At 52.2% G+C, this 25,937-nt stretch overlaps 2 protein-coding genes across 3 annotated transcripts in view; both read right to left on the bottom strand.

The window, feature by feature from the left end:
* Window positions 1–25,646, bottom strand: part of LOC131496917 (keratin, type I cytoskeletal 14) — a 65,572-nt gene extending 39,926 nt beyond the window's left edge. Inside the window, exons 1-8 of one of the 2 annotated variants that reach the window (XM_058702749.1) lie at window positions 25,097–25,642; window positions 23,811–23,893; window positions 23,093–23,249; window positions 22,765–22,926; window positions 22,537–22,662; window positions 22,225–22,445; window positions 22,085–22,131; window positions 21,247–21,524 (exon numbers count right to left, since the gene is read on the bottom strand). In XM_058702749.1, the coding sequence (XP_058558732.1) occupies window positions 21,427–21,524; window positions 22,085–22,131; window positions 22,225–22,445; window positions 22,537–22,662; window positions 22,765–22,926; window positions 23,093–23,249; window positions 23,811–23,893; window positions 25,097–25,627 (1,425 nt within the window). In that variant the 5' untranslated portion in view covers window positions 25,628–25,642 and the 3' untranslated portion in view covers window positions 21,247–21,426. Of the gene's footprint in view, window positions 1–21,246; window positions 21,525–22,084; window positions 22,132–22,224; window positions 22,446–22,536; window positions 22,663–22,764; window positions 22,927–23,092; window positions 23,250–23,810; window positions 23,894–25,096 lie in introns of those variants that run through there. The other variant, XM_058702750.1, reaches the window with a different exon arrangement.
* On the bottom strand, window positions 5,007–11,551 carry KRT9 (keratin 9). Its single transcript, XM_058702755.1, has 8 exons — window positions 10,254–11,551; window positions 9,076–9,158; window positions 8,801–8,957; window positions 8,365–8,526; window positions 7,529–7,654; window positions 7,180–7,403; window positions 6,254–6,801; window positions 5,007–5,160 (listed from the first exon to the last, which is right to left on the bottom strand). Exons 1-8 carry the CDS (start codon window positions 10,884–10,886, stop codon window positions 5,141–5,143), a joined length of 1,953 nt encoding a protein of 650 aa, XP_058558738.1. The 5' UTR covers window positions 10,887–11,551; the 3' UTR covers window positions 5,007–5,140.
* Window positions 25,647–25,937: the final 291 nt, after the last annotated feature.

Here is a 25,937-nt window from a genome sequence, read left to right as displayed (position 1 = left end):
GGACCATGTCATACCTGGTAGGTCTATACCAGCAAAAACACTCTCCACTCCAGACCTCTCCCCACTCGATTCATGTCCCACAGAAGTGTATGTGTTGGGAAAAACCTAAATTTCTCCTACAGCCATAGCTGTAAGAGAGTCTGGGAAAGATAGTTCTAAGATTATCAGCCTTTAGAGTACAGGAATGCTTACTAGAAGGATGTGGGATTGATATCAGCAAGTCGGTCTTCCATACCTGCCCCACTTCCCTACCCCACACTCCAAAAAGAAACCTTTAGGTCAAGAATAGGCCTGTCGTAAGCCCATAACGGAGAATGACAGACTCATTGAATTCCTAAATCAGAACTGTCTCATAAATGCAGAGAACTCTGAATAAAAGGAAGTCTGGGTACCCTTGAGGAAGGACTCTGCCATAAATTATAAGCACATACTGTATGTCTACCTCCTAATCTTCCCCATAGGAACCTGTGGGCATTTACAAGAGTAGCTATGTACTGGGGGGAGAAAAGTACCCAGACTTTCATGGATTATTGGACACTGGCTCCACACTAACTCTAATCCCTGAAAATTGGAGGTTAGCAGCACAACACTGTGGTTCAAGACTGGAAGCTTATGCGTGTTTATGTTATATCTGTCATTTTGATCACTATTCTTTCCCAGGTACATCCAAAAACTACATTTCCCAACCTCCTTTGCCATTGAAATGAGGTCCTGCACCATGTGATCCTTAATTTAGAAGGGAGGTATATGAAGAAATGGGCTCCACTTGGGACATCCAGTTTGCTGGCTCAATGGCACAGACAGCCTGGTTCTGAAGCTCTAGCTGTGGATGCTGTTTCTTAATTCAGCAGGCCACATCCTGACTTGGAAACTCCCTACTCATGCCAGAGGCAGCAATGCCCTTGGCAGACCCATTCTGCTGTGTCATTTTGGGAGACACTAGAAACTCAGCCCCAATTTTGTTTCCTAATTGTCTCCTGCTGATTCTTCAAAGTATCAAGAGCTCTTATAAATCCCTTACTTGTTAAAATAGGCAAAGTTGCTTTTGTTGGTTGCACCTGAGAACCTGACCAATACAGAGGATCAGATAGCAAGTTAAGGGGGTTTTTTAGGTTTATTTATTTATTTTGAGAGAAAAGGAGAGAGGGGGTGGTGCACGAGCAGGGGAGGGGCAGAGAGAGAGGGAGAGAGAGAATCCCAAGCAGGCTCTGCACTGTCAGCATGGAGCCTGACACGGGGCTCAAACCCACAAACTGTGAGATCACTATCTGAGCCAAAATCAAGATCAGATGCTTAACCAACTGAGCCACACAGGTGCCCCACAAATGGAGTTTTGATTTAAGTCTGCTTCTCGTGAGCTCAGTAGTACCCTAGACCCATCTTGTGGTTATTTCCTAGTGTCTGCAATGGAATCTATATAGTCAATAAATGGCTCCCTGATCCATGGAGTAAAGATTAGTGTGGAAAGAAGAGCCAATAACACGACATTTCTAAGAGAATGACAGAGATTAGCACCTCAGAAAAGATTTGATAAATTCAGAGTTGATGCCTCTGATCACTTCCCAATTAACTTGCCATTTTCCCTGTGTAGAATATGAACAGATGTGAGGGAATGATTATTTTACGATTTATCACATGGCTATTCCAATAGCAATCATTGACCCACATTTGGTCTATGTACTAGAACAGACCACCATAGTCTCTGGCCCCTGATGTGGAAAACTCTTCTTTCCTTATCCCAATGAGCAAAGAATAACAGAATGTGTTTGCTTTCATCTACAGAGAAAGAAGTACGTCTTTCCCAGGATATGCAGAGAATCAGACTTGGAGTATATGCAACCAGAAACAATGCTCAAATCGTTCTAAAGGATTTTGCCAGGAAGACACCACGGCTGTTGCTGCTGGACAGACATTGCAGCTCAAACTGTTCATGTTGGGCACTGCATATCCCTGCAGGGCCACCACTACTGTGGCCTCAGTAAACATCCCCTGTGTGTTGGGGCGCCTGGGTGGCGCAGTCGGTTAAGCGTCCGACTTCAGCCAGGTCACGATCTCGCGGTCCGTGAGTTCGAGCCCCGCGTCGGGCTCTGGGCTGATGGCTCAGAGCCTGGAGCCTGTTTCCGATTCTGTGTCTCCCTCTCTCTCTGCCCCTCCCCCATTCATGCTCTGTCTCTCTCTGTCCCAAAAATAAATAAAAAACGTTAAAAAAAAATTAAAAAAAAAAAAACATCCCCTGTGTGTCTCTGCCCCAGCTCTGTTCCTGCCATATTAGATTCCTTCATGTTCAAATCAAACTCTTGTGTGGGAGCACCTGATTGGCAGAGCTGGGTCACATGCACGTGCCCTAGCTGCAAGGGAGGTTGGGAAAGCAAGGTTCTGGCTTCTCCCTTGGGAAGCCTCAGACTCAAGATGGACAATCTTGAGGTAGAAAGGTAGAGAGAAGATTAAAGTGGTAGGAGAGGAAGACAGCTGGAAGCAGGAAGAGAACCAGAGAAGAGAGTAACCAGTGGCACAGTAAGGGTGGAGCACTAGCGAAATGATCACAAATTCTCACTGCTCCAGCAACTTGCTAGAGCCATCTTGGACCCAGAGACACTATCCAGCTTCCATCTTCATAAACCCCAGGGTCTTGGGTTTTCCTGAGCTTCCGTGTCACTTGTTGTCCTAAGTTTACCTTTACGCAACCTCTCCCCCAATAATTTGGCCAATCTGTGGCATATTTTGCTTTCCCAGGGCGCCTGGGTGGCTCAGTCGGTTAAGCATCCAACTCTTGATTTCGGCTCAAGTCATGATCTCATGATTCGTGAAATTGAGCCCCACATCGGGCTCTGGGCAGACAGCATGGAGCCTGCTTGGGATTTTCTCTCTCCTTCTCTCTCTCTGCCCCTCTCCCCACCTCCAAACAAATAAATAAAGTGTGTTTTTTTTAAAGTGTGTTTTTTAAAAGTGTATTTTCCAAAGATCACTATATCCCATTCCACATGCTGATCTTCAAAGTGACATTGACACTCCTCCATCTTGATATGGGATCTGTACTTGTTTTCTATTCCTGCTTTAAAAATTGCTGCAAATGTAGAAGCTTAAAACAGCACCCATTTATTAGCTCACAGCTCTGCAGGTGTTTTCTGTGAAGGGTGTTACAAGGCTGAAATCAAGATGTTGGCCAGTCTGAGTCCTCATCTGGAGACTCTGGTGGAAAATCTGCTTCCAAACTCTTTCTTGTTTTTGGAAAAAAAAATCCGTTCTTTGCAGCTGGAGGACTGAGGTCCCCTTTTTCTGGGTGGCTCTCAGCTTCTAGAGGCCACCCACATTTCTTGCCATATGCCCCTTTTCATCTTCAAGCCAACAATGGCAAATCAAAATCTTGTGCTTCACATCTCTGACTTCCTCTTCTATGATCACCCAGAGAAAACTCTCTCCTTTTAAAGAGCTTGTATGATTATGTCAGGCCCAAAGGATAATCTCCCTATCTTAAGGTCAACACAGTAGAGATCTTAATTATTTCTCCAAAATCCCTTTGCAGCAATACCTAGGTTCATGTGTGATTGAATAACTGGGGTCATCTTAGAATCCTGCCCCCTGCAAGGTCTATGCTTCCTCCCTGGGATCTAAGCAGGCCCGAGCACTACAACAGAGGGGAACCCTGCATGACTTCCAAGTCTAGATAATAAAGCAAAACAACTTCTTCCAGCATGTAAGAATTCTGGCTACCCTGAAGCTACCCTGCTGGAAGGGTCACACTGAGAATCTCCATACAAAGCTACTGAGGAACCCCTGCAGGGCCAGCCCCCACATTTGAGTCTTTCCAGCCCAGGTGCCAGACAGGTGAGTAAGACTTCAAATGACTCCAGCCTGTGAGGCACAATGACACCAAGTGGAACAGAGGTGAGCTGTCCCCACCAAGCCCCAAATCAATGTTATTGTTTTAAGCTTCCAAGCTTTGGGGGGTTTAACATCAGCTGTGATAATATCCGGAACACAGGCTGAAGGGCTGTCCATCCCTTGTCAGGAAACGTAATTCTATATCAGGCCCGTCAGAATCTTTGGAGAACATTGTTGGCTGCTGTCAACATTGTTGACAGGAATATATGTCAAGGGATATACAATATCCCTTACTTTGCCTTGGAGCTCTTTTATTTGGGCTATATTTTTTGCCATCTGTGAAATCTTCCAAAGCAAAAACCACATTGTGTTTGCCTTATTTCTCTCTGTACCAGACATAGGACCTGCTAATAGGCTATGGCAGATTGTTTGCAAAAACTGGCCTCAGTCATTGCCCTCCCTATATCCATGTCCTTGCCCTGTGACTTTGTAGCTCCTCCCATCGAGAAGAGTCTATTTCCCCTGCTTTTGAATCTGGCCAGGGCTGGGAGTTGTTTTGGGCAGTAAGATAGAGCCAAAGTGACTACTCTGAGCCCAAGCCCCAAGAGGCCTTGCACACTACCACTCACTCTCCTGAGACACTTGCTTGAGCTAGCCAACTGGAGGATGAGAAGTATGTGTGTCATTCACCCCCAGCACCCCCAGGCAGCATGTAGCCAAGCCCCAGAGGCAGAGCAGCTAGCCAAATTGCAGCTGGCCACAGATGCTTGAAGGAAAATAGAACTGCCCAGTCTAAACTACCAACTGCAAAATCATGAGCTAAATAAATGATTATTATTTTAAGCCACTAAATCGTGGGTTGCTTTGTTACAAGCAAAAGTCAACTGATAGAAAACCTGACCAACACTTTGCAAAGTGGATTCAGTTGATTCTCCCTTCACCTCCTTTCTTAATCCCAAAGAACAAATGGGTCCCTTCTTAATCCCAAACAAAAGTCCCTTCTTAATCCCAAAGAACAAATGGGTCAAAGTCCAAGTTTGATTTGCAGTAGGAAAGCTTTATTGGGAAATTGAGATCAGGCAGGAAGTGGGATCACCCCCAGACCAGACAGTTGGAAGAGAGGTCTCCCCAACCCTCCTAGGGGAGGGAGCCAGTGAGCAGCCAGAGGCACACATGCCCATTCAGCCCAGTCCCAAATGAGCCCTGGGACTCGTTGCCAGCCATCCTTGATGTCAGAAGGCAATAAGCAGGCTTTGTCGGGGGCTGCCCGTCTGGGGGACACTCAGCTGAGGCGGAGCCAAAAACATTTACAGGAGCTCTAGTATCGAATCTGATAGCCTGTAGAGAGATGGAAGAGAGGTAAGGGTGAGAAGGGAGGACTTAGAACACGAGACAGAGAAACCAAGACTTAGAGAAAGATAGGCAAACTGAGAGCGAGGAGACTGGAGCTCAAAGAGCTGGAAGGACCTTGGGGTCCTAGTGGCCCCCATCCAATTCCTAAAGCTCTCCTGCAGCAGCCCTGACTGATACTCTCCCATTTCTGAAGATGAAGTTTCATGAGCCTGGTCCCTCTTCCATTCACTAGCCTTATTAGTACATTTCTTGGATATTGAGGTAAGGATGGCCCAGCCTCTGCCCATACATGCACATCCATGGCCCTGTGGTTCCTCTTGTTGCACAAAACCACACCAGACACCCTAGACAAGGACAGCTTCCATGCACCTCAAGGTTTCTCTGAGCTAAACATCCCCGGTCATGTTACCCAGACTTTTTACTACAATTTCATATAATTCATAAAATTCAACATGCACAAGGGGAAACTTTCTCTGACCTAGAGACCACTTCACGGTGTGACTCTTACATTAGACTTTTCTGTTCAGTGTATGCCCCTTTAGATAGTTGCACCATATAACTGACTTGTATGAGCCAACCACTGACTACAGTACCTGAACCTCTTTTACACCTGAAATGTTGCCAATCCAGGTCTTCCCATCCTCATGATGATGGAAAGTATTGGCTGTGGAGACCCACAGAGCTGAGTTCCTCATTTATTGATTGTATGACCTTGCATAAGCTACTTCTCTTCTCTGAACCTCATTTCCCTTATCTCTAAAATGGGAATAATGATACCACCTCATAGGGTGTGATGGGAAATATATAAGATAATGCACAATTTCCAACCAAACTCCTAAGCTATGGAGACTCAGGCCATGTAGATTTGGTCCTAGCCTCACCCAAAGGTTTGTCAAAATTAATGATAATTAAGAAATAAGGGCAAGTCTATAACACCTTACTAGAGACCTCCCTAAAACCTAGCTCTGTTCAGAGTATGTATCCCCTAGAGAAGCTCAAAGATACTCAAAAAGGGGTGGTACCATGACAGCTTAACACTCGTGCCTCCCTGACCCCATGAGCTAGAGTTGTCCCTTACCTTGTGTATCATCACATTCACCAGATTTTGAGGAAGAGGACTGGGACTGAGATGATCTTCCACTTCCTCCTCCGTAGCTGCCACCACTTCCGCCTTTGGATCCACTTCCTCCTCCGTAGCTGCCACCACTTCCTCCTCCAGATCCACTTCCTCCTCCGTAGCTGCCGCCACTTCCTCCTCCAGATCCACTTCCTCCTCCGTAGCTGCCGCCACTTCCTCCTCCAGATCCACTTCCTCCTCCGTAGCTGCCGCCACTTCCTCCTCCAGATCCACTTCCTTCTTCACAGCTGCCACCACTTCCTCCCCTGCCTCCACTTCCTCCTCCAGAACTACTTCCTCCACCATAGCTGCCACCACTTCCTCCTCCGTGGCTACCTCCACTTCCCCCTCCAGAACTACCTCTTCCTCCATAGCTGCCTCCACTTCCTCTTCCATGGCTACCTCCACTTCCTCCCCAGGATCCTCTTCCATGACTGCCTCCACTTCCACCGTGATATCCACTTCCTCTGCCACCTCCAGAGCGCCTTTGTCCAGATTCATGAGATTCACTGAGAATGAAAGATAACACAGAGAGAAAATGAGAGACCCCACTACATATACAAGGATGGACCTGGACAGAGTCAAGACCCAAATGTGAATCTTCCTGAGTTTTCCTTCTGCAAGCTAGAGGACAGACTAGGCTGGCACCACAGCTGGAAAGGAGAGCCTCCCTCTCCCTGGAACACGGAGTAGTCCCTTTTCTCATTGTTACCAACCTCCTTTCCCAAAGCCCAGATGCCCTGAGGCTCCCCCACCGAATGAAGAAGTCCTCAACCCATCAGACCCAGTTTACAGGAACTTTCCCAACTGCCTGTGTCCAGAAAGACAGATGCAATGTCAGGGACTTATAAATTCCTAGAGATTCCACAGAATCCTGGGGCACCTACAAGTCCTCCTGGCCACCCTCAAGGAGGCTGCGGTAAGTCGCAATTTCCTGCTCCAGCCGTGTCTTGATGTTGAGCAGAACGCTGTATTCCTGATTCTGGCACTCAATCTCTCCCCGGATCTCAGTGAGCTGAGCCTCCAGGTTACTGATCTGCTCCTGCAACTGCTGCAGCTGGCCACAGTAGCGGTTCTTGGTGTCTTCCAAGGACTTCTCCAGGGCCGATTTCTAGGGGGCATGAGGAGGCTATAAGAGGGATGCTACATCATAGCCCCTCCCCTTCCCACTCCTGGGGATTATGTCAAGCCTCCTGTGCCTCACGTTGGCAGAGGGTCTAGAGCAGAACAGCCAACCTTGCTGAGCTGAGACTGCAGCTCAATCTCCATCTCCTGGATGCTGTGCCGGAGCTGGGTCACCTCCTTGTTGCTGGACTCCATCTCCCGGCCACTATTCGTCACTTCCTGCTCCATCTGGCTCATCTGAAAACCCAAGAACTCAGTGAGAACCAGGCTGGACCAGAAGCTGCAATGGAGAAGGTTCTGCCCCACTCGCCCGGACCTTTGCCTCCAGGACCAAGAGTGAGCCAAAACCAAAGACAAGTTATCCTGAGTCCTGGGTCTGCCAGCCAGCCAGAGTAATCCAGTTCTCTCAACTTAACATTCCCTCTCAGCAAGGCTCTAAGATTCTTCACACTTGTCCCCAAGCCACCTTTCTAACCTCATTTCAAACCGACCCCCAAACACACACACACAAGCACACACACACACACTAGAGACCATGCCCTCATGTGCCAGGGTCGTGTGGTAGGCTCTGGAGGCTCAAGGAGAAAGGAAGACATCAGAGAGCTCAGTGTGGTATAAGAGGCACACCACGCACCTCTACTGGGGGGTCTGATAGCACGTAGACTTACATGAGTTGTTCGTGCCCTGCCTTTGTTCACACATGTAATAAATTGTGAGCTTCTTGAGAGCAGCAATCTTATTGGCTCATGTCTGAGACATTAGGACTTCACATAAAGCTGTCACTGACAAGCCACTCAGTAATCATGTTTGTGGGCAATGACTGAAGCTGGATGGAGGACAGCTGAACCGAGAGATGGAGGGGTGGGAGGAGAGAGGGATAGGGTGGAGGAATGGAGGGATGCATGGAAGAAGGAGAGAAGGTTGAATGGGCAGCCCGCTCTGCTCACCTGAGTCTCATATTGCTCTTCAATGTCCCTACGGTTCTTAGCACTGATCCTCTCATACTGCTCGCGCATGTCATTGAGGATCTTGGTGAGATCTTTGCCAGGAGCAGCATTCATCTCCACGTTGACATCCCCAGAGTTCTGCCCAGTCAGCTGACTCATCTCCTGCCAGGGATGATGGGTCTATGAGGTCAAGGGGTAGGATCCTCTCCACCACATTTTAGCCCTCCCTGCTTTCCCAGAGGTACAAAAAAGGGGCACAGTTGGGAAGGCAAAGCCCAACCACCACCATAGGAACTGCTAAGGAGGCACTGGGAGAGTGTCCTCAAAAGTCACGGAGAGGGTGTCTCCCAGGCAATGCCCCATAGCTGTCCCCCCATTGTCTCTGCACTTCCATTCCTCCCACTCCTCAATAAGCCATAAGTAGCCAGTATCATACATCCTCATGATTCTTCTTGAGGAAAATCAGTTCCTCCTGCAGAGACTCATACTGCATTTCCAGGTCAGACTTTTGCATGGTCAGATCATCCAGCACCTTCCGCAAGCCATTGATGTCAGCCTCCACTCCTTGTCGCAGGGTGTTTTCCATCTCATACCTGCAGACCAGCCATGGGTAGGAATGAGCAAGAGGGCACAAGTCCCTACTGGGACATTTAGAGCACTAGGGGGTGGAGAAAGATTGTTGACAGCAGAGGGAGTGGCAGCCGGACTCACTTCATCCTGAAGTCATCCAATGTCATGCGAATGTTGTCAAGATCCAGGAGAGTCTTATGGTTGCCCACTGTGGTGTCCAGAATCTAAAAACAGAGGAGACGGCATGGAACCCATGCTCCTCTGCTATGACCCACTGCTGGGAAGGCAAGAGGCCAGGCAAAGCCATAAGAGATGATGGCCCCATCCGGGAAGATGCTTAAAACGTAGGAGAAGCTTCCAACAGCTGGTACCTGGCACATACCCCTCACAGACTTCAGCAAGGATGTTCAGAGTGACATTCATTCATTCATTCATTCATTCATTCATTTAGCAAATTAGCTAAACTGAGAGCTCCTCAAGGACAGAGACCAAGTCTGGTACATCAGTTTGTCTGCCGGAGGCAACACTGAGGGTGGTCATTCACTAGATTGAGTGGATGAATAAGTGGATAGATAGAAACATGGCTGGATGGATGAGTGGGTATATAGATGAATGGGTGGTAGGAGGATGAGTAGATAAGGGCAGGTAGGGGTTATGGAAAAGTAGATTACTTCCATCCCCGGAGTTCTAGATCCTCTTCATCCCCTTAAACAACCAGCATGTGTGTCTGTGTCCAGCTGGAAAGACCAAGACAGGCCCCTCTAGGAGCCCAAGTAGGAAAGAAGAGATACAACTTCTAAGTTTCCCAAACTAGAAAGTTCGAAATTCTTAAAGAGTGAGAGGAGAGACACGCACAGATTACCTCCTCTCTTGAGCCACATGATATGCTCCAAACAGGATTTTTTTTTCATATCATTACAGAAGTTTCGAACCAACAGGGACAAGAGCTGGTCTGCCCATCCCATGCATTAAATGTGTAGGAGAACAGATCCAGAGAGGGCATCACGTTTCCCAGAGAGGGCATAGTGAATTGATGGCAGACCCAGGACTGCATCACTGGCTCCCAGGGCAGTGCCTCCATCACTGTGCTCCCTCCACACTGCCTCTCCATTCCCAACTTAGGGTCAGGCCAAGAGGAGACCCCCCACAACCAGTCCCAGACTCCCCCATGCTAACCTAAGCCTGTCCTCTCTTCTTCCCAGACTCTGAAAGTTGATGAAGCATGTGAGTGTGTGTGTGTGTGTATGAGAGAGAAAGAGAGAGAGACAGAGACAGAGACAGAGACACCAAGAGAGAAAGATCAGAGTTTCCCCACCTACCTGGTTCTTGAGGTCTTCGATGGTGTCATAGTAGGGGGAGTAATCCTTTTGGAAGACCATGGGTCCCTGCTTGTTATACCATTCCCGGATCTTACCCTCCAGTTTATTGTTGTCTTCCTCTAGTGCCTGCACCTTATCCAAGTAGGAGGCCAGCCGGAAATTGAGGTTCTGCATGGTGGTCTTCTCATCAGTGCCCAGAATACCACCAGCACCACCATCAAAGTCACCGCCAAAGCCCCCAGATCCCCCAAAGCCTCCTGCAGAACCGCCACCAAAACCAAAGCCTCCTCCAGATCCACCCCCAAAGCCCCCAAAGCCTCCAAAGCCTCCTCCAGATCCACCCCCAAAGCCTCCTCCAGACACACCACCGAAGCGCCTGGAACCTCCACCGAAGCTACCAGCACTAAAACCACCCCCAGATCCTCCACCGTAGCTGGAGCCAAAACTGCCACCACCTCCCCTCCCACAGGCCCCAGAGCGCCCCACTCCGTAGCTACTGGAAGAGCTGAATCGGCCCCCTCCTCCAGCGGCCCCTGAGGAGCTGACGCGACCGAACGAGGACATCATGCTGCCCCCGCCGCCCCTGGAGCTGCCTTGGCTCCGGTAAGAGGAGGAGAATTGTCTGCAACTCATGGCTGGCCCTGCTGCAGCTCGTGGGATAGGAGGCAGTCGTCAGAGTGCTGCTAGTTCCCGAGTGCAGGGTACAGGGCTGTCCCCAAGGCTTCTTACTTATACCCCCAGCTGAAGGTGGCATGCCTGGGTGTGCCCTCTGTCAGCACCAGCCTCCCCCCACAGACCTGAAGGAGGTCTGCGATCGGGAGGCGGCAGTGCCGCCCAGGCTCAGCGTCCTTCTGTGACTCCCCGGAGGCAGCCCAGCCTCTCTCCATTGTGTGGGGTAATTTGGTGATATTAGGCTGTCAGGGGGACCATAAATCAGCTCTGCTGCCAAGGGGGTGACCTAGATCCTGGAGTTTGGTCTCCAGCCGGCCCGGCAGCAGGTCTGAGACTTAGCCCCTCTGGGATAGGAACTCCTAGGAGTAGAGTCTTCTCCCCCACTGATGGTTATCACTGTGTGCACCCCTCCCTGCTCCCACCTTGTGCCCACTGGGGGTGGGCTAGGACTGGGGGACCACGGGGTCATCCCCGAGGATGGAGGAGGCACAGCCCCAGCCCACAGAGAGCTGCCAGTGATCGTGGGAAGCCCAGCCTCTGTCCTCACGGAGCCCCAGACTGATGGGGAACCCGGTCCTTGCTCTCAGAAACCCCAGTCTGAAGAAGGAAGCAAATGACATGGCAGAAAGACCACAACACAGCCACATGCCCACCAGCGCTCGGAAATAGCAAGCGGTGTTCACACAAAGACACGGGGAGAAAGACTGAATAAAGACAGTGGTACTGAGGCTGGCTGACCTTGGAGCAGGAAGGCAAGGGGCTCCACTGTCCTGATCCTTCAGCAGGGCCCAGCAGCGGGTATGGAATTGACCTTGGTTGACTGCCTAGTCCGTACTGAGCCCTGAGGGATACAGAGATGTGCGATTTCCCAGCCCTCCTGGAATGCGCAAGCCCCCCGCTCCTGGCAGAAGGTCAGAAGCATGTTCTGGTGAGCAGGGCCAGGAGACAGCGGTAAGAAAGGCAGTGGACTCTGGTGCCAGACTACCCGAGGCAACCCCCGCTGCCCACTCTGCCACGTTATGTAATTACTCGGTGCCTCCGTTCTCTCCTCTGTGAAAGGATGATGTTAATGGTGTGCCCATCTCCTAGGAAGAGACGCATGAGAAGGGCTCCAGAAACCGTCTCACCACCTCTGATCCTTCAGCCCCAGAGGCCCTCTGGACTCTGCCCCCTCCTGGATCTTTACCATCAGCTCGCAGCGGCTTTCCCTGCCTCGCTCAGTCCGGACTCCTCCCCTGGGGAAAGTGGTCTTTCCCAACCTGGGTGTGACCACAGTTCTCCACTGACTTCCCTTCACCCCCAAGAGAAGGTCCACACTCTTGACACTCAAGGCCCAGGCTAATCTTTCCATTCCAGCCTGACCTGCTGCCTTTCCCCAGGCCCCCCTAACCAAATCACGCAACGCTCCCAAACACCCTTCAAACCTCAGATGATGCTCGGGGCTTCCAGTTTGCTCCAGTCCAAATATCCCTCCGTCTTGGGGCGCCTGGGTGGCGCAGTCGGTTAAGCGTCCGACTTCAGCCAGGCCACGATCTCGCGGTCCGTGAGTTCGAGCCCCGCGTGAGGCTCTGGGCTGATGGCTCGGAGACTGGAGCCTGTTTCCGATTCTGTGTCTCCCTCTCTCTCTGCCCCTCCCCCGTTCATGCTCTGTCTCTCTCTGTCCCAAAAATAAATAAAATACATTGAAAAAAAAAATTTTTTTAAAAAAACAAATATCCCTCCGTCTTTTCTACCCAGAGACTCCTACTCATCTCTGGCGAACCATCTGTGTGCCCCCTCCTCCGGGAAGCCCTCCTGCGTTCTCTCCCTCTGGCTTTGCACTTTGCTCCACTGCAGTTTCCTGTGCTTATGCATCTTGTACTTGTCCTGGTGCCCAGCACCGTGTCTCGTCCAAGTAGGATCCCAACACATATGGAATAAAGGAACGACGACCGGTCATTCCAGTTAGGAGGTGCTAAGAGCTGAAAGAGAAATAAAGGTGAAAAGAGAGAGGCCGGGGTGGTCAGCAACAGCTTCTGGAAAAGGCAATGACCTCTGTGCTGTAGCTAAAGGATGCTTAGGCTTCACAAAGGACCAGTGTTTCTTGAGATGCTTTTAGGCAATGCACAGAGACTCTGCTAAATAATAGAGTCACGTGGTAAGAAAACATTCCCTTTTTCCATTTTTCAATTTTCTGATCAGTCAAGGAGAAAATCTCATTTGGATTCTACAGCCCCTTCAACACCCGTCTGTAACTACCAATCGCTGTTTCACAGACCACAGCTGGCCTTGGGCTCAGAACCTTCAGGAAGCAACAGTGTCTAGTTAAGTTAAGTATTTATTTCCTTCCATTTCTGGCAAGTGATTCTGGTTTTCATTTTTTGCTAGTAATAGAGTAATATAGGATTTCCTTCATAAGCATGCATTTGTTGAAATGGGTTGGTTGAGTGCCCAACTCTTGATTTCAGCTCAGGTCATGATCCCAGGGTTGTGGGTTCGAGCCCCAAGTCAGGCTCCACACTGAGCATGGAGCCTGCTTGGGATTCTCTCTCTCTCTCTCTCTCTCTCTCTCTCTCTCTTTCTCTCTCTAAAATTAAAAAATAAGGGATGACTGGGTGACTCAGTCGCTTCAGCCTCCAACTTTGGCTCAGGTCACGATTTCACAGTTCATGGGTTCGAGCCCCACATTGGGCTCTGTGCTGACAGCTCACATCCTGGAGCCTGCTTCAAATTCTGTGTCTCCCTCTCTCTCTGCCTCTCCCCCGCTAGAGCTCTGTCTCTCTCTCTTTCAAAAATAAATAAATGTTAAAAATTTAAATAAATAAAATTTAGGGGCGCCTAGGTGGCTCAGTCAGTTAAACGTCCGACTTCGGCTCAGGTCATGATCACGCGGTCTGTGAGTTCGAGTCCCGCATCGGGCTCTGTGCTGACATCTCAGAGCCTGGAGCCTGCTTCAGATTCTGCGTCTCCCTCTCTCTCTGCCCCTCCCCCACTCGTGCTCTGTCTCTCTCTCTCTCTCTCCCCATCAAAAATAAATAAACATTAAAAAAAATTTTAATAAATAAAATTTTTAAAAAGGTGAACAGATGTACCAAAATGCATTAACTATTTAAATGGGCAGAACGAAATATCAATATTAAATATTAAATAAAACATTAAACAGATGATACATAAAATATTGAAGGCATTTCGTGAATGCCTAACACACAGGAAACTCGGTGGCAAGAGTGTTGTTTGTAAACCTTTCCCAGGTTCCCGCCAAGCTCTGCTGGTGACCCCAGCACCTGCCATGTGATTGGAACCCTGGGAAGGCCCCTTCCTTTTTACCTCCTCCCCTGATCCCCATGAGCTGCTGCCACTCTGGGATGCAAAGCTCAGGTCTCGGTGCCCGAGCTGGATGGAGGAGGAGTCAGGGCAGCCGGGGTGAACAGGGGAGGCAAGAGCTAGCTGAGCAGCACCTCTGGGGCCCTGCGCGTGCGTCCTCTGCAAATGCATTCGTGCTGGGGGCTCCTGAACATCCATGCCTGACTGTGTCGAGGCAGTTGAGACCTGCCTGCCTGACCAGAAGGTCCCAGGGGGGGCACCTCTGCCCAGATGGCTCTAGTGACAGACGACCCTTACCCAGCCGTGTTCCCGAGCCCTCCAAACCCTGCCCCCAGCCACCTCCTCAACTCCCCCAGCTCCGGGCTGGCCCTAACCCTCCCTCAGCTCAGAGCTGCAGGCTGTAATCCTCAGACTTCCATTGTGGCTACACAGGAAGGCCAGGTCGCCCGTGGGGACACCCAACTCCCAGGGGACCAGCAAGGCAAGGACTTAACAGGCCATGTGCTCCAGGTTGACTGTCACCTCTGGCTGTCCCCTGAATTTTGGACTTATCTGGCCAATTTTCTGCCTGCACTGAAGGAACCCTGGTCACTGCCAGCTCCTCTCCCTTCCCTGGGTGCTAAGAGGTCCAGGCCTTTCTCCCACATCTGGGCCGCCCCTGCACATCTCCAGTGCCTGCCACCCTCTCCTGAGCCCTTGCTCTCTCTCTGCTCTCTCCATCTGGCCCTCCTCATCGGGGCTCAGGGAAGCAGTGGTGTGGAGAGAGAAGGGGCTGCCTCCGGGCCGCACTCTCCCTACCCTGGGGCCTTGGCCTGTTTCTTCATGAGAAGCCCTTTCATACACAGTTGTCGGGGCCATAAAGACAACATGCGTCAGGCCCGTCTGGAGGGGTCCCTGGATGAATGTCCAGCTACTCCCCATGTGCGGCCCTGCCCCCCCCCCCACCCCTACCTGTCCTCTCCGCATCCGGCTCTACTTCCAATGCCAAGAGCAGCTTGCTGTACTGGACCACCCTACGGCCCGGAAATGAGGCCCTCCTCCAGAAGCCCCTGGGTGCCGTCCCTTCCCTCCCCCAAGTTCTCTGTCTGGCACAAGGACCCAGGCCGCGCGAGATCGGTTCAGGGACGGGGGAGGCTGACAGATCCCTGGCCTTAGTGAGCGATTTCTTCTGGGCCATGTGACATGGCTCACTCTCCCACCCTCTCAGGGCCCAGGGGCTGCCCTCTGAGTCCCACCTCGACCACCTCCTGCAGGAAACCTCCAGAAGGTGAGTGAGAAATGGCGCACACACAGCCCAGGGACCCGAGGAGGAGCGGCGCTGCCTCTGCCGCCCCACACGCAAGACTGCCACCTGCACCCTTGGTTCCAGCCCGCTCGGTGCAAGCCCTGCCTGCAGAGGGGGAGTGGGAGGGAAGGGGCTGCTGGGACTCAGGCAGGCAGAGGGACAGACAGGGAACCAGATCCCACCTGCGAGGTGTCCTCACAGGGCAGGTGTTAAGGGGACTGGGGGGATGAGGGGACAAGGATAGGCTTCCACTGGCCACAAGAGCCCTTCTGCTTGCCTGCCACCAGCCGCTCACACCCCAGACTTGCTGTGTCATTGAGCCCCAGGTGGGGCCCAGGGAAGGACCTTAGTCATCCTGCGTGGCTGCTTGGGCGCGGCGCATGGGCCCGCCCCTCCATTACCTATCTAGGCAGGGACTTCCCACTGGCTCAGCGCCAGGCGCCTGCACCTGTTCTAATTCTTTCCTCACACGTTAAGTGCCTGCCATCACCCCCACTTAACCAGACCCCATGACACCAGGGGTCATGGGCAAGGGTGCGAGGGCATACCTGGCAAAGAGGTTCAGGGCACTAGCTTTTGGAGCCCAGACAGGTCTGAGTCTGAAGCCAAGTTCTCCCACTCAATTTGGGAAGAGTCGCTTCCCCTCGCTGAATCTCAACTTCCTCACTGTAAGTTTGGATTCATCGTTTCTTGAATACTTACTGTGTTCCAGGCATTGTCTTGAGTGCTGGGGATAAAGTGGTGAGCAAGCCAGATATAAGCCCTACCTACCTTCTTGGACAGTTATGGGATAAAACAGACCCTCAAGAATAAAGGTATATAGGGGCACCTCATGGCTCAGTTGGTTAAGCACCTGACTTTGGTTCAGGTCATGATCTCACGGTTCGTGGATTCGAGCCCAGTGTTGGGCTCTGTGCTGACAGCTCAGAGCCTGGAGCCTGCTTTGGATTCTGTGTCTCCCTCTTTCTTTGCCCCTCCCTTGCTCTCACTCTGTCTGTCTGTCTCTCTCTCTCTCTCTCAAAAATAAATATTCAAAGAAAAATTTTTTAAAAAGAATAAAGGTATAGGGGCGCCTGGGTGGCTCAGTCGGTTAGGCGGCCAACTTCAGCTCAGGTCATGATCTCGCGGTCCGTGAGTTCGAGCCCCGCGTCGGGCTCTGTGCTGACGGCTCAGAGCCTGGAGCCTGTTTCGGATTCTGTGTCTCCCTCTCTCTGACCCTCCCCTGTTCATGCTCTGTCTCTCCCTGTCTCAAAAATAAATAAAATGTTAAAAAATTTAAAAAAAAAAAAAAAAAAAAAAAGAATAAAGGTATATAATTCAAAACTGGGGTGAGTACTATTGGTAGGAAAATGGGGAGCACATGACAAAGGTGTGACCCCATCTGGGAGATCGGGGAGGGTCTCTCTGAGAAAAAGACACTTCAGTGAAGGTGAGTAGAAGTGTCCTCGGGAAGATATAGATAGCATGTGCAAATGTCCTGAGGTGGGAAGAAGCAACGTGACTGCAAAGGCAGAAGGCCAGTGCGGCCAAAGTGCAAGGTTTAAAAGAGCTAATGTAAAGCTGCTGGTGTAGGACCAGCACCTAATGGGACATTTTCCTGTCAGTGGCATTGTGCCTGCCCCCTACCTTCCCCCGGAACCTGGTGGACAACTTGGGTTCTCAGTCCTCTCTCTTATTATCAGTCTACCCCTCTGGTCTGCTGAGCCCCTAGTAAGACCGAGGACCTATGCTCAGTGGGACGGGGAAGGAGAGGACACAAAGGTTGGAGGATCATGATTTCTTCCATCAGGAACTTCCACGGCTCCAGGCAAGACCCCCATTGCTTTGCCTGCCCTATGGTAATCTTCACAATTAATCCTCACAACAGTTGAATGAGGTAGATACTAACTTTTAAATCATTTTACAGGTGTCTAAATTGAGGCTCAGAGAGACTGAGTGTCTTGGCCACAGTCACAGAGCTAAACAAACAGAAGGCGGAACACGGTTTGTCCTGCCGTGAGTGGGAGCTAAGATGGACACGGGCTCAGGGCTCCCTCTCCCAGCCTCACACACCTTCTGGGTCTCTCTCTGCTTTCCCCCACTTTGTCTCTCTCCTTGTTTCCGTCTGTCTCAATTCACCCCCAAGTTCCTCCACATGTAAATTTCAACAACTATGTATGAGGGAGGGAAGGAAGGAGGGAAGGAAGGGGGGAGGGAGGGAGGGAGGGAGGATCCTCACTGCTTAATCCCAGCCCAAGGCCTTCATTATCTTGTCTCTCTCTCTCTCTCTGACTCTGTCTGTATGCATTTGTTTCTATCTCTCTGTGTCTTTTGCCCCTTTCTCCCATGCCAAAATGCCCCCAAAGTTCATCAGAGTACCTCAAAGGAAAAGGCTTCCTTTCCCCGGTCTGGCCCTACAGCTAATAGTGCGTCACAGGAAGGCCCCGGCAGGAAAGTGCTGGCCCAGCAAAGGACAAAGGAGGAGCTGCTCGTGTTTGTCCTATCTGCCTGAAGCCAGGCCATTGCCCTGGAGTCCCTAGCGTCCTCTTGTCCCCTCTGTGGCAACATCTAAGCTCAGTGAGGTGGGCTAGGCCGGGACATCAGGACGTCCAGCCTCCGGGGCCTCAGGCTTCCTTGGGGCTTCCCCCTCTGACGCTAGCCTATAGGACTAGTTGGCTACGTTGCCCAAACCAGGTCATCTCTGGCCTTGGGGAGGGGCCTTTCACCAGATCCGATAACCATAGGGAGACGTGCCACTTGGGCCTGTAGAGTTCCCAGGGCACAGTTAAGTTCCTCTCACAATAAAAAGTCAAGTTTCTCCCACAAACTAACGAGGACCCAGAGTTTCAAGGTGGGCCTATCCCATAAGACGGAAACCTCGGAGTGAGTTGGGAAAAATATTCATGCTCGCCCCCTGGGGCTCTCAGCTCCATCCCCTGACTGAGAACACACAGGAATGGAGCGCAAACCTGGTCAGGGACCAGAGGCCTGAGCACCCGGTCCACTTTCAGTCTGTATGACCTAGAGCGGGCCGCTGTGGCCCTAAGTTGAGGAGGTTGGAAGAGCCGTCTCCCTGACTCTCCCAGCACTGCCCTTCTGCGCTGTGCCCTGTGCGAGGGAGGGTGGGGAGAGAGGATCGCTCTTCCCAAATTGCGGAAGTGGAGCCAGAGGGTCACGTGACCTGCCCCGGGCCGCTAAGAGGCCATTCCTCCTACCTCCACTAGACTGTGCTGTGGAGTCACTTTCTCGGTTTCCTGTCATTCCGATCTGGGGTGGTGGGAGGGGAGGCAGTCTCGCCATTGTCAGAGTGGCTGACCCAGGTCTTCGGGTGTGTTCTTGTGGTGCCAGGCCTTGTGGGCAAGAGCACTGGTCAGCAGCGGGGCCCAAAGTGTTGACTCTGCTCTTCCCAGTGGGGTATGATGGCAGGGGACCCCAAGGAGGCGTGGCCTCCATGAGGGACTCTGGTACGGCAGCTCCACCTGCTCTTTTTCTCTGGGGCCCAGATAGGGTGGAAGTCCCTCGAGGCCCATGTTTGAGCTCCTCGCTTCCCACTTCTGACCCTGCTGTCAGCCAGGTGGCCTCCAGCCGCCATCTTTACTGTCAAGCAAGCCCACACCCCCTATATTCCCTCCAAACGTCAATGGCAACCAGTCAAGAGGAGGAAGCTCACCCCACCACCTTCAAGTCTAAGAAATCTCACATTCTATATTCCTCTAAGGCAAATCTCTTTTGGGGGTGGAGAAGCTTTAGTCTGCCACCACCTCCAAGACAGAGTGATGTCTGGGGATTCTTACGCAATCTGGAACATTCTAGGCTTCAGGCTTCGTTGGCAACCGCTGAAAGGTTTTGCTCTTCGTCCAGGTCCGTGTGGCCTCCCAAATGTGAACTTTTCCCCGGGTTTCTGCCACATGTGAGCTCATCGCCCAGCTGGGAACACTAGACCCTAGAGTCCACCATCCTCGGGGGTAACGTGTGGCCCTCTGCACCAGGGCACTATCATTCTTAGGACCACCAAACTACCCCTTCCCAGGATCCAAGGAAACTTTTCCAAACACCCTCCTCCCTGAGTGGCCTATCCTCACATACCTCCAAAACTAAGCATTCATCCCCAAAATGACACACCCTCCCCCAGAGATCACCCCAGGTAAACTCTTCCTAATGACAAAACTCAGGTAAAAAGACATCCCAGAGTTTCAGGAGCACAAAGCAGGCGTCTCTTCCCTGGGGTGAAGATGAGGTGAGGAGAAATCAACATCACTTCATTCCAATTCCTAACAACTCACCCTTTTACCGTACCATTTATAGAGCACTGACTATGTGCCAACCACAAAGCTAAACTCATTGCCTGCATGAGCTCATTCTGTCTACCATTGGCCTTATGTGGTAAGGGTTTTCATTCCCCATTTTGTAAAAGAGGATCTTGTCCAAACTCTTCCATGCTAGTCAGTGTGGGAGCTGGGACTCCAACTCAGGGTGTCTAATTCCAAAACCTAGGCTTTTGGGTCCCTTGCTCTCAAGGACTAAGTCTTTCTTTAACCCACGTCCCATCCTTGGCACCCCCGACAAGTTTCATTCACACAGCCAAATGAATGAGCTCTTGAAACTGATACAGTGACTAGTCAACTCTTTCCTAGCTCCGGGCAATGAGCCCTACCCACCTCTGGAATTTTCACTAGCACTCAGATGATCTTCCCCTTCCTCCTCCTTTTCCAGCTCCCTACAGAAAAGAAAAAAAGACACTTCCACCAGAGAAATCTCCTGCAACCTACAGCCCAGGTTCTTACTGTGCATTTATTTGCTGGATTCTCATATTAACTGCAAGAAACAGAGTTCCCCACGCTTACTATATAAGTGGGGAAACAGACTCTCCGAGATCACAGAGATAATACAGAACAGAGTCAGGGTTAGAATCCAGTCTGTCTGTTCCCAAAGCCTCTAAAAATGCCCTCATCATAGATGGCAAATCACCACACACGAGAGGTAGCTCCCCCAGTATTACTCACAGCTGTGCCTGAGCCTGCACTGTGCCAGGTCCTGTGCTGGTGGCCTTACATGCATTCTTCCAGAAAATCCTCACAAAAAGCCCATGAGGTAGGTACCGTCATTGTGCCCACTTTATGGACGTGAAAACTGAGGCATGGAGATGGTAACCAACCTGCCCTATGTCGACTGAAAGTAGGCAGTTTCTATCCCAGCTCTAGAGACAAGAGCAGGTGGGATGGAAGGTGACAACGTCTCAGTAAAGCATGAGCTCTTACTGGGTTTGTGGACCTCCACTGATGAGCCTTAGGGGACCCAGGAACCTCATGAATTATGTGCAAGTGTGTGTGTGCTTATCGGGCTGGGGGAGGAAAGAGTATCTATAGCTTTCAGTATATTCTCAAAGAAATCCCTGATGACAAAACTGTTAAAAAAAATCTTTAACCTGCTGTAGTGCCCGGCACACAAAAGGCACTCGATGATATTGGTGAATAAACAAACTAATAAATAAATGAGTAAACAAATAAGTGAGTGAATGAATGAATGAATATGCCTCCATGACCTTGGAGACACCACAAACGACCTAGTACACACATCCATCTCTACCTTTTGAGATGGTGAAAGCCATTCCAGGACCTGAGCCCAGTCCGCCCCCAAGCCCTTTTTCCCAGTCCCAGAGGCCACAGCCAGGTGTTAACGACAGGCTTCAAAGAGAGGCTTCCCCCACTTTCTCCCCACCTCCACTCCTGACAATGACCAGGTAGAGGCGGGAGCTGTGCAACTCAGATAATGAAGCTTTATTGAATGCCAGGAGAGGGCAAGGGTGAGGCAGGACTCAAGTGTGAAGTTCTTGGGGGGCAAGAAAGGGGATTCCCTAGTGTGGTCTGTATCCACACGGCGGGGGAGCAGCGGGGAGGGGGGGTTGCTCCTAGGCCTGAGCAATGCTGAGCAGCCTTAGTTCTTGGTGCGAAGAACCTGCTCGTGGGTGGACACCACCTTGCCATCGTGCACATCCATGACCTTGGTGCGGATCTGGCGACTGGAGGAGGTCACTGAGGAAGAGGGGAGAGAAGGTGTTACCAGCAGAGGACAGGCAATGGAGAAATCAAGAGTGGGGAGACCAGGGAGTTGGGAAGACTTAAGCAGACTGTCTCCCTGTTGCCCTCTCCCCTGATTATCTCTTCACTCACTGCTCTTATCCCAGCACTGATCCCATCTACACAGTTTTTTCAGCCTAGAGCTCCCAAAGGTAGGACAGAGTCTGTGTCCTCGAACTGGGGGCTCCTAAGAACTCAGATCAGCTTGGTTCAGTCCAGATCAACCCAAGTGGACTGGTCTTGAGGGGAAGACCCATGTGGTGTCCTGTCCGTGGTGCTGACCATCAGAACATTGGAGTCTGCCACAGACACCAGGTGACAGAAGTAAAAAGTGGAGGCCACTAGCTCCTAGCCCTAAGGAAGGTTTATAAAATGGCTTCTTCTACCCAAGTAGCTTTATAAGGGATCTTAGGTGAGAAAACTCTAACTCAACCCCTCAAAAAGCCAATTCTCTAGACCTGCTGGGAGACAGGAAGTGGTCACGAGTCCAGGCTTGATGAGAAGGAAAGTCTTACCGTCTCTGGACGACTGAGAGCCAGAGGAGAACTGGGAAGAAGAGAGGCTGTGAAGACAGAAAAGGGCAAGATCATTAGACACATGGGATACAGCAGGTGGATAGTGGGGGCAGGACCGGGAAGGAGGGCAGTGCACTCACTGGGCATCCTCGCCCTCCAGCAGGCGGCGGTAGGTGGCGATCTCCTGCTCCAGCCGCGTCTTCACGTCCAGCAGGATCTTGTACTCCTGGTTCTGCTGCTCCATCTCGCAGCGCAGCTGGGCCAGCTGCTCCTCCACGCTGCCGATCAGGTCCTGGATCTGGGCCAGCTGCATGCAGTAGCGGCCTTTGGTCTCCTCCAGGCTGTTCTCCAGGGATGCTTTCTGTGACGGAGGGTAAGACCAAGGATCAGTGAGGGTAGTCACTCCCTCCCTCCCAGTCCTGGATCAGATCCAAGCCTGGCAGCTCCCCTACCATGCTGAGCTGGGACTGCAGCTCGATCTCCAGGTTCTGCACGGTGCGCCGGAGCTCGGAGATCTCGCTCTTGCCGCTCTGCACCAGCTCGCTGTTGGTGGCCACCTCGCGGTTCAGCTCCTCTGTCTGCAGAAAAGAAAAAAGAGTCATTCACACCAGAAGTTCCTGGAAGGCGGGTCTCCTGGGTCTTCCCCACCCCCCACCCCCTGCCCCCGGGATGACACCCACCTTGCTGAAGAACCAGTCCTCGGCGTCCTTGCGGTTCTTCTCCGCCATCTTCTCGTACTGGTCGCGCATCTCGTTCAGGATGCGGCTCAGGTCCACGCCGGGGGCGGCGTCCATCTCCACGTTGACGTCTCCGCCCACCTGGCCTCTCAGGGCGTTCATTTCCTGCACAACCAAAGAACGGTCCATAGTCAGGAGCCATGGCGACATGGCAACCAGTTGGGGTTCCCTCCTCTCAGGTGATCCTGGCCTGAGCATTGCCCACACCACCACCACCCCATCTCAATCCCATCCTTTCCCTCCCAGCTTCATCTTCTAAGCTGGTTCTCACCTCCTCGTGGTTCTTCTTCAGGTAGGCCAGCTCCTCCTTCAGGCTCTCGATCTGCATCTCCAAGTCGGCCCTGGCCAGGGTCAGCTCGTCCAGCACCCTGCGCAGGCCGTTGGTGTCGGCCTCCACGGTCATCCGCAGGTTCAGCTCAGTCTCGTACCTGGAATGATCCGAGACAAGAAGAATTGGACATCCATCCTGGCCACACTGAAGGCTCTGTTCTCTGCCCCCTGCAGCTTCTTCCCATAGCTGGCACCCTGTGGGTGGTTTAGGGAGTCAGTTTTGAAAATGGCGTGGTTGGACACAGCACCCATTGAGGACTCAGATCTGAACACTCCTAGGGGCAGGGAATAAGGCAGTTCATGAGGCTGCAGAATTCAGGGAGGGGAGACGCTTCTGGCCTCACAACCAATAGCACCCAGGCCTCCAAATGTGACTGCCTCCTACACTTCAGGGACAGGTGGAGGAGTGGGGAACCCCTCTCCCTTAAAACAATGGCACCCAAACCTGGCCGTGGATCAGAATCACTCAGGTAGCCTGTTAAGAATAACTGAATCAGAACTCCAGGTTGGGGCCCAGGAGTGTTGTATTTTTACAAGCACCCCAAGGGGTTTTCATGTGGCCATCCTGGCAACTGGTCAGCCCTATTTAGGGGACGCTGCCCCCAAAATTCCCCCACCCTGGGGAGATTGGACATCCTGAGTCACTGCTGCGAACTCACTTGGTGCGGAAGTCATCAGCAGCAAGGCGGGCATTGTCAATCTGCAGGACGACATTGGCATTGTCCACGGTGGCCGTGAGGATCTGCAGGTAGACAGGGCACAGGTCGTCAGCCAAATGGACGTCACTAGCCAGACCTCACTGCAGCCTGCATACATCAGGCCTTTGCTTTCCTGCTCTCACCTGAGTCTCCCCTCCTCCCAAAAACCTTTGCCACAGCAACCTAAAGGGTAACCCCTGATGGCCCAGCTTCAACCCACGACTTTGCTGACTCCGGGTCAGAAAAAATGGATAGAAAGAGCCCTGGCCCTGGAACCAAAAGCCCTTGAGTTAGAGTCCTGGTTCTACCACTGATGAGTCTCAGGGTCTCAGTTCCCCTACCCAGAGTGGAGGAGTGACCTAAGGTCCCAAAGTCTCCCTTCCTGGTCTGAATTCTCCTTTTTCTATACAGGCCAATCTGCCCATCTTCACACCTTCCTTTTAAGCCCGCAGAACATGGGACCTCAGGTGTGGCTTTCCCAAAAGAGGAGACCCCACTAGCACAAGGGATGAGAAAAGAAGAAGCAGAAGAAATACTAAACCCCGGATTGGCTGCAGTCCTCTCCCTCACCATCTAATTTACCTAATCCACGTGAGGCATCAGAGCCAGGCACGAAAGGAAGCAGGATCAGCGGGGAGGGCTCCCAGGGTGAGGTTAGAGCAGAGGGTTGGGGCTGGAGCAAGGTGATACAAGTCCCCCAGACTCCCTCCTGTGCAGGACACGTAAGGCGGGGCTCCGCTGATTGCCTCTGTGGGGTTTTTGTGCCTGCCTGCCGGTGGGGAGGGGCGCCGGTGCCAGGGCTCACGGGCGGCAGCCGCCACAGCCCAGACTAATGAGCTAATGAGTGGTTTGGGTGTCTAGCCTCGTCCCGTTACAGCCTCGCTCCTCCCCTGTGCTGGGGAACAGGTAGCTGCCTCGTGTATTAGCAAGTGGGCACACGGGTTCTGGCCTCAGCTCTGCCATTGATTCTCAGGCCACAGCACCTCTCAAAGCTCTGACCCCTTCCCCTGTAAAATGTAAGGGTAGGAATCCCCAGGCTCTCACGGTCTGCGGTCTGGAGCCCCGAAGGGCGTGAGCAAAGCGGGGAGACACTGACCGGCTCCGCGGGGGGCGTCCAGAGCCAGAAGAAGGGATGCGGGGTTGGCGTCTGCCCGGTCTAGTAATCTAAAGATGCCAGTGGCCTGAGGCATCTATCGCTCCAGAGCGAGGGAGCTAGAATGGCAAGTCCTGCCGCCCGGTCCACACACCTTGTTCCTCAGGTCCTCGATGGTCTTGAAGTAGGGGCTGTAGTCCTTGGTCTCAGCGGGCCTCTGCCTCTGGTACCAGTCGCGGATCTTCACCTCCAGGTCGGCGTTGGCCTCCTCCAGGGCGCGCACCTTGTCCAGGTAGGAGGCCAGCCGGTCGTTGAGGTTCTGCATGGTCACCTTCTCGCTGCCGACCAGGAGCCCGTCACCACCACCGAAGCCACCACCAAAGCCAGCACCAAGGCCACCTCCAAAGCCAGCACCAAGGCCACCACCATATCCTCCACCGAAGCCGCTACCCAGGGCCCCACCAAAGCTGCTGCTGCTGCTGAAGCCGCCTCCGTAGCCGCCCCCCAGGCCGTAGGCCCCCCCGGAGGAGTAGCGGGAGGAGGAGACAGACAGGCCCCCGTAGGCGCTGGGGGCCCGGCAGGACCCTCCGGCCAGCACGGAGGACATGCGGCTGGAGCCGCCCCCGATGCCGCAGGAGCCCTTCATGGAGCTGGAGGAGGTGAACTGGCGGCTGCAGGTGGTCATGATGCCAGGAGGGAGGTGAGTGAGCGAGCGAGCGAGCGAGGCGGCAGAGAGGAGAGAGAGGTGCTCAGGTAAGTTGGAATAGGAGGTGGGTGCTTTATACTCCTGAGTAGGGGGCGGGCCTGGCATTTTCCATTCCCCTTGGCTTTCACCACCCACAGTCCAGTGCCAACTCCCAGTCAGATCCCTCCTCTCCCCCGCCTCATCACGTCTGTCATATTTTACTGGAAACTCATTGTTTAGGGTGTTTTTGGTTTCTTGTCCCGCCAGGTGTGATTCACATAAGGAGGTGTGGGCCTGCAAGCTATACTTT

Source organism: Neofelis nebulosa, chromosome 16 (assembly GCF_028018385.1).
Source record: "Neofelis nebulosa isolate mNeoNeb1 chromosome 16, mNeoNeb1.pri, whole genome shotgun sequence".
Classification (NCBI taxonomy): Eukaryota; Metazoa; Chordata; class Mammalia; order Carnivora; family Felidae; genus Neofelis; species Neofelis nebulosa.
This window is presented reverse-complemented; position numbering and strand designations above follow the sequence as displayed.

Excerpts from the sequence above, each read along its gene's own strand:
- KRT9 (XM_058702755.1), bottom strand. The coding sequence starts at position 10,886 with ATGAGTTGCAGACAATTCTCCTCCTCTTACCGGAGCCAAGGCAGCTCC. Across the intron at positions 9,159-10,253 it reads TCGAAGACCTCAAGAACCAG|ATTCTGGACACCACAGTGGG; the intron begins GTAGGTGGGGAA and ends CTCTGTTTTTAG. Across the intron at positions 7,404-7,528 it reads TGCAGTCTCAGCTCAGCAAG|AAATCGGCCCTGGAGAAGTC; the intron begins GTTGGCTGTTCT and ends CATGCCCCCTAG.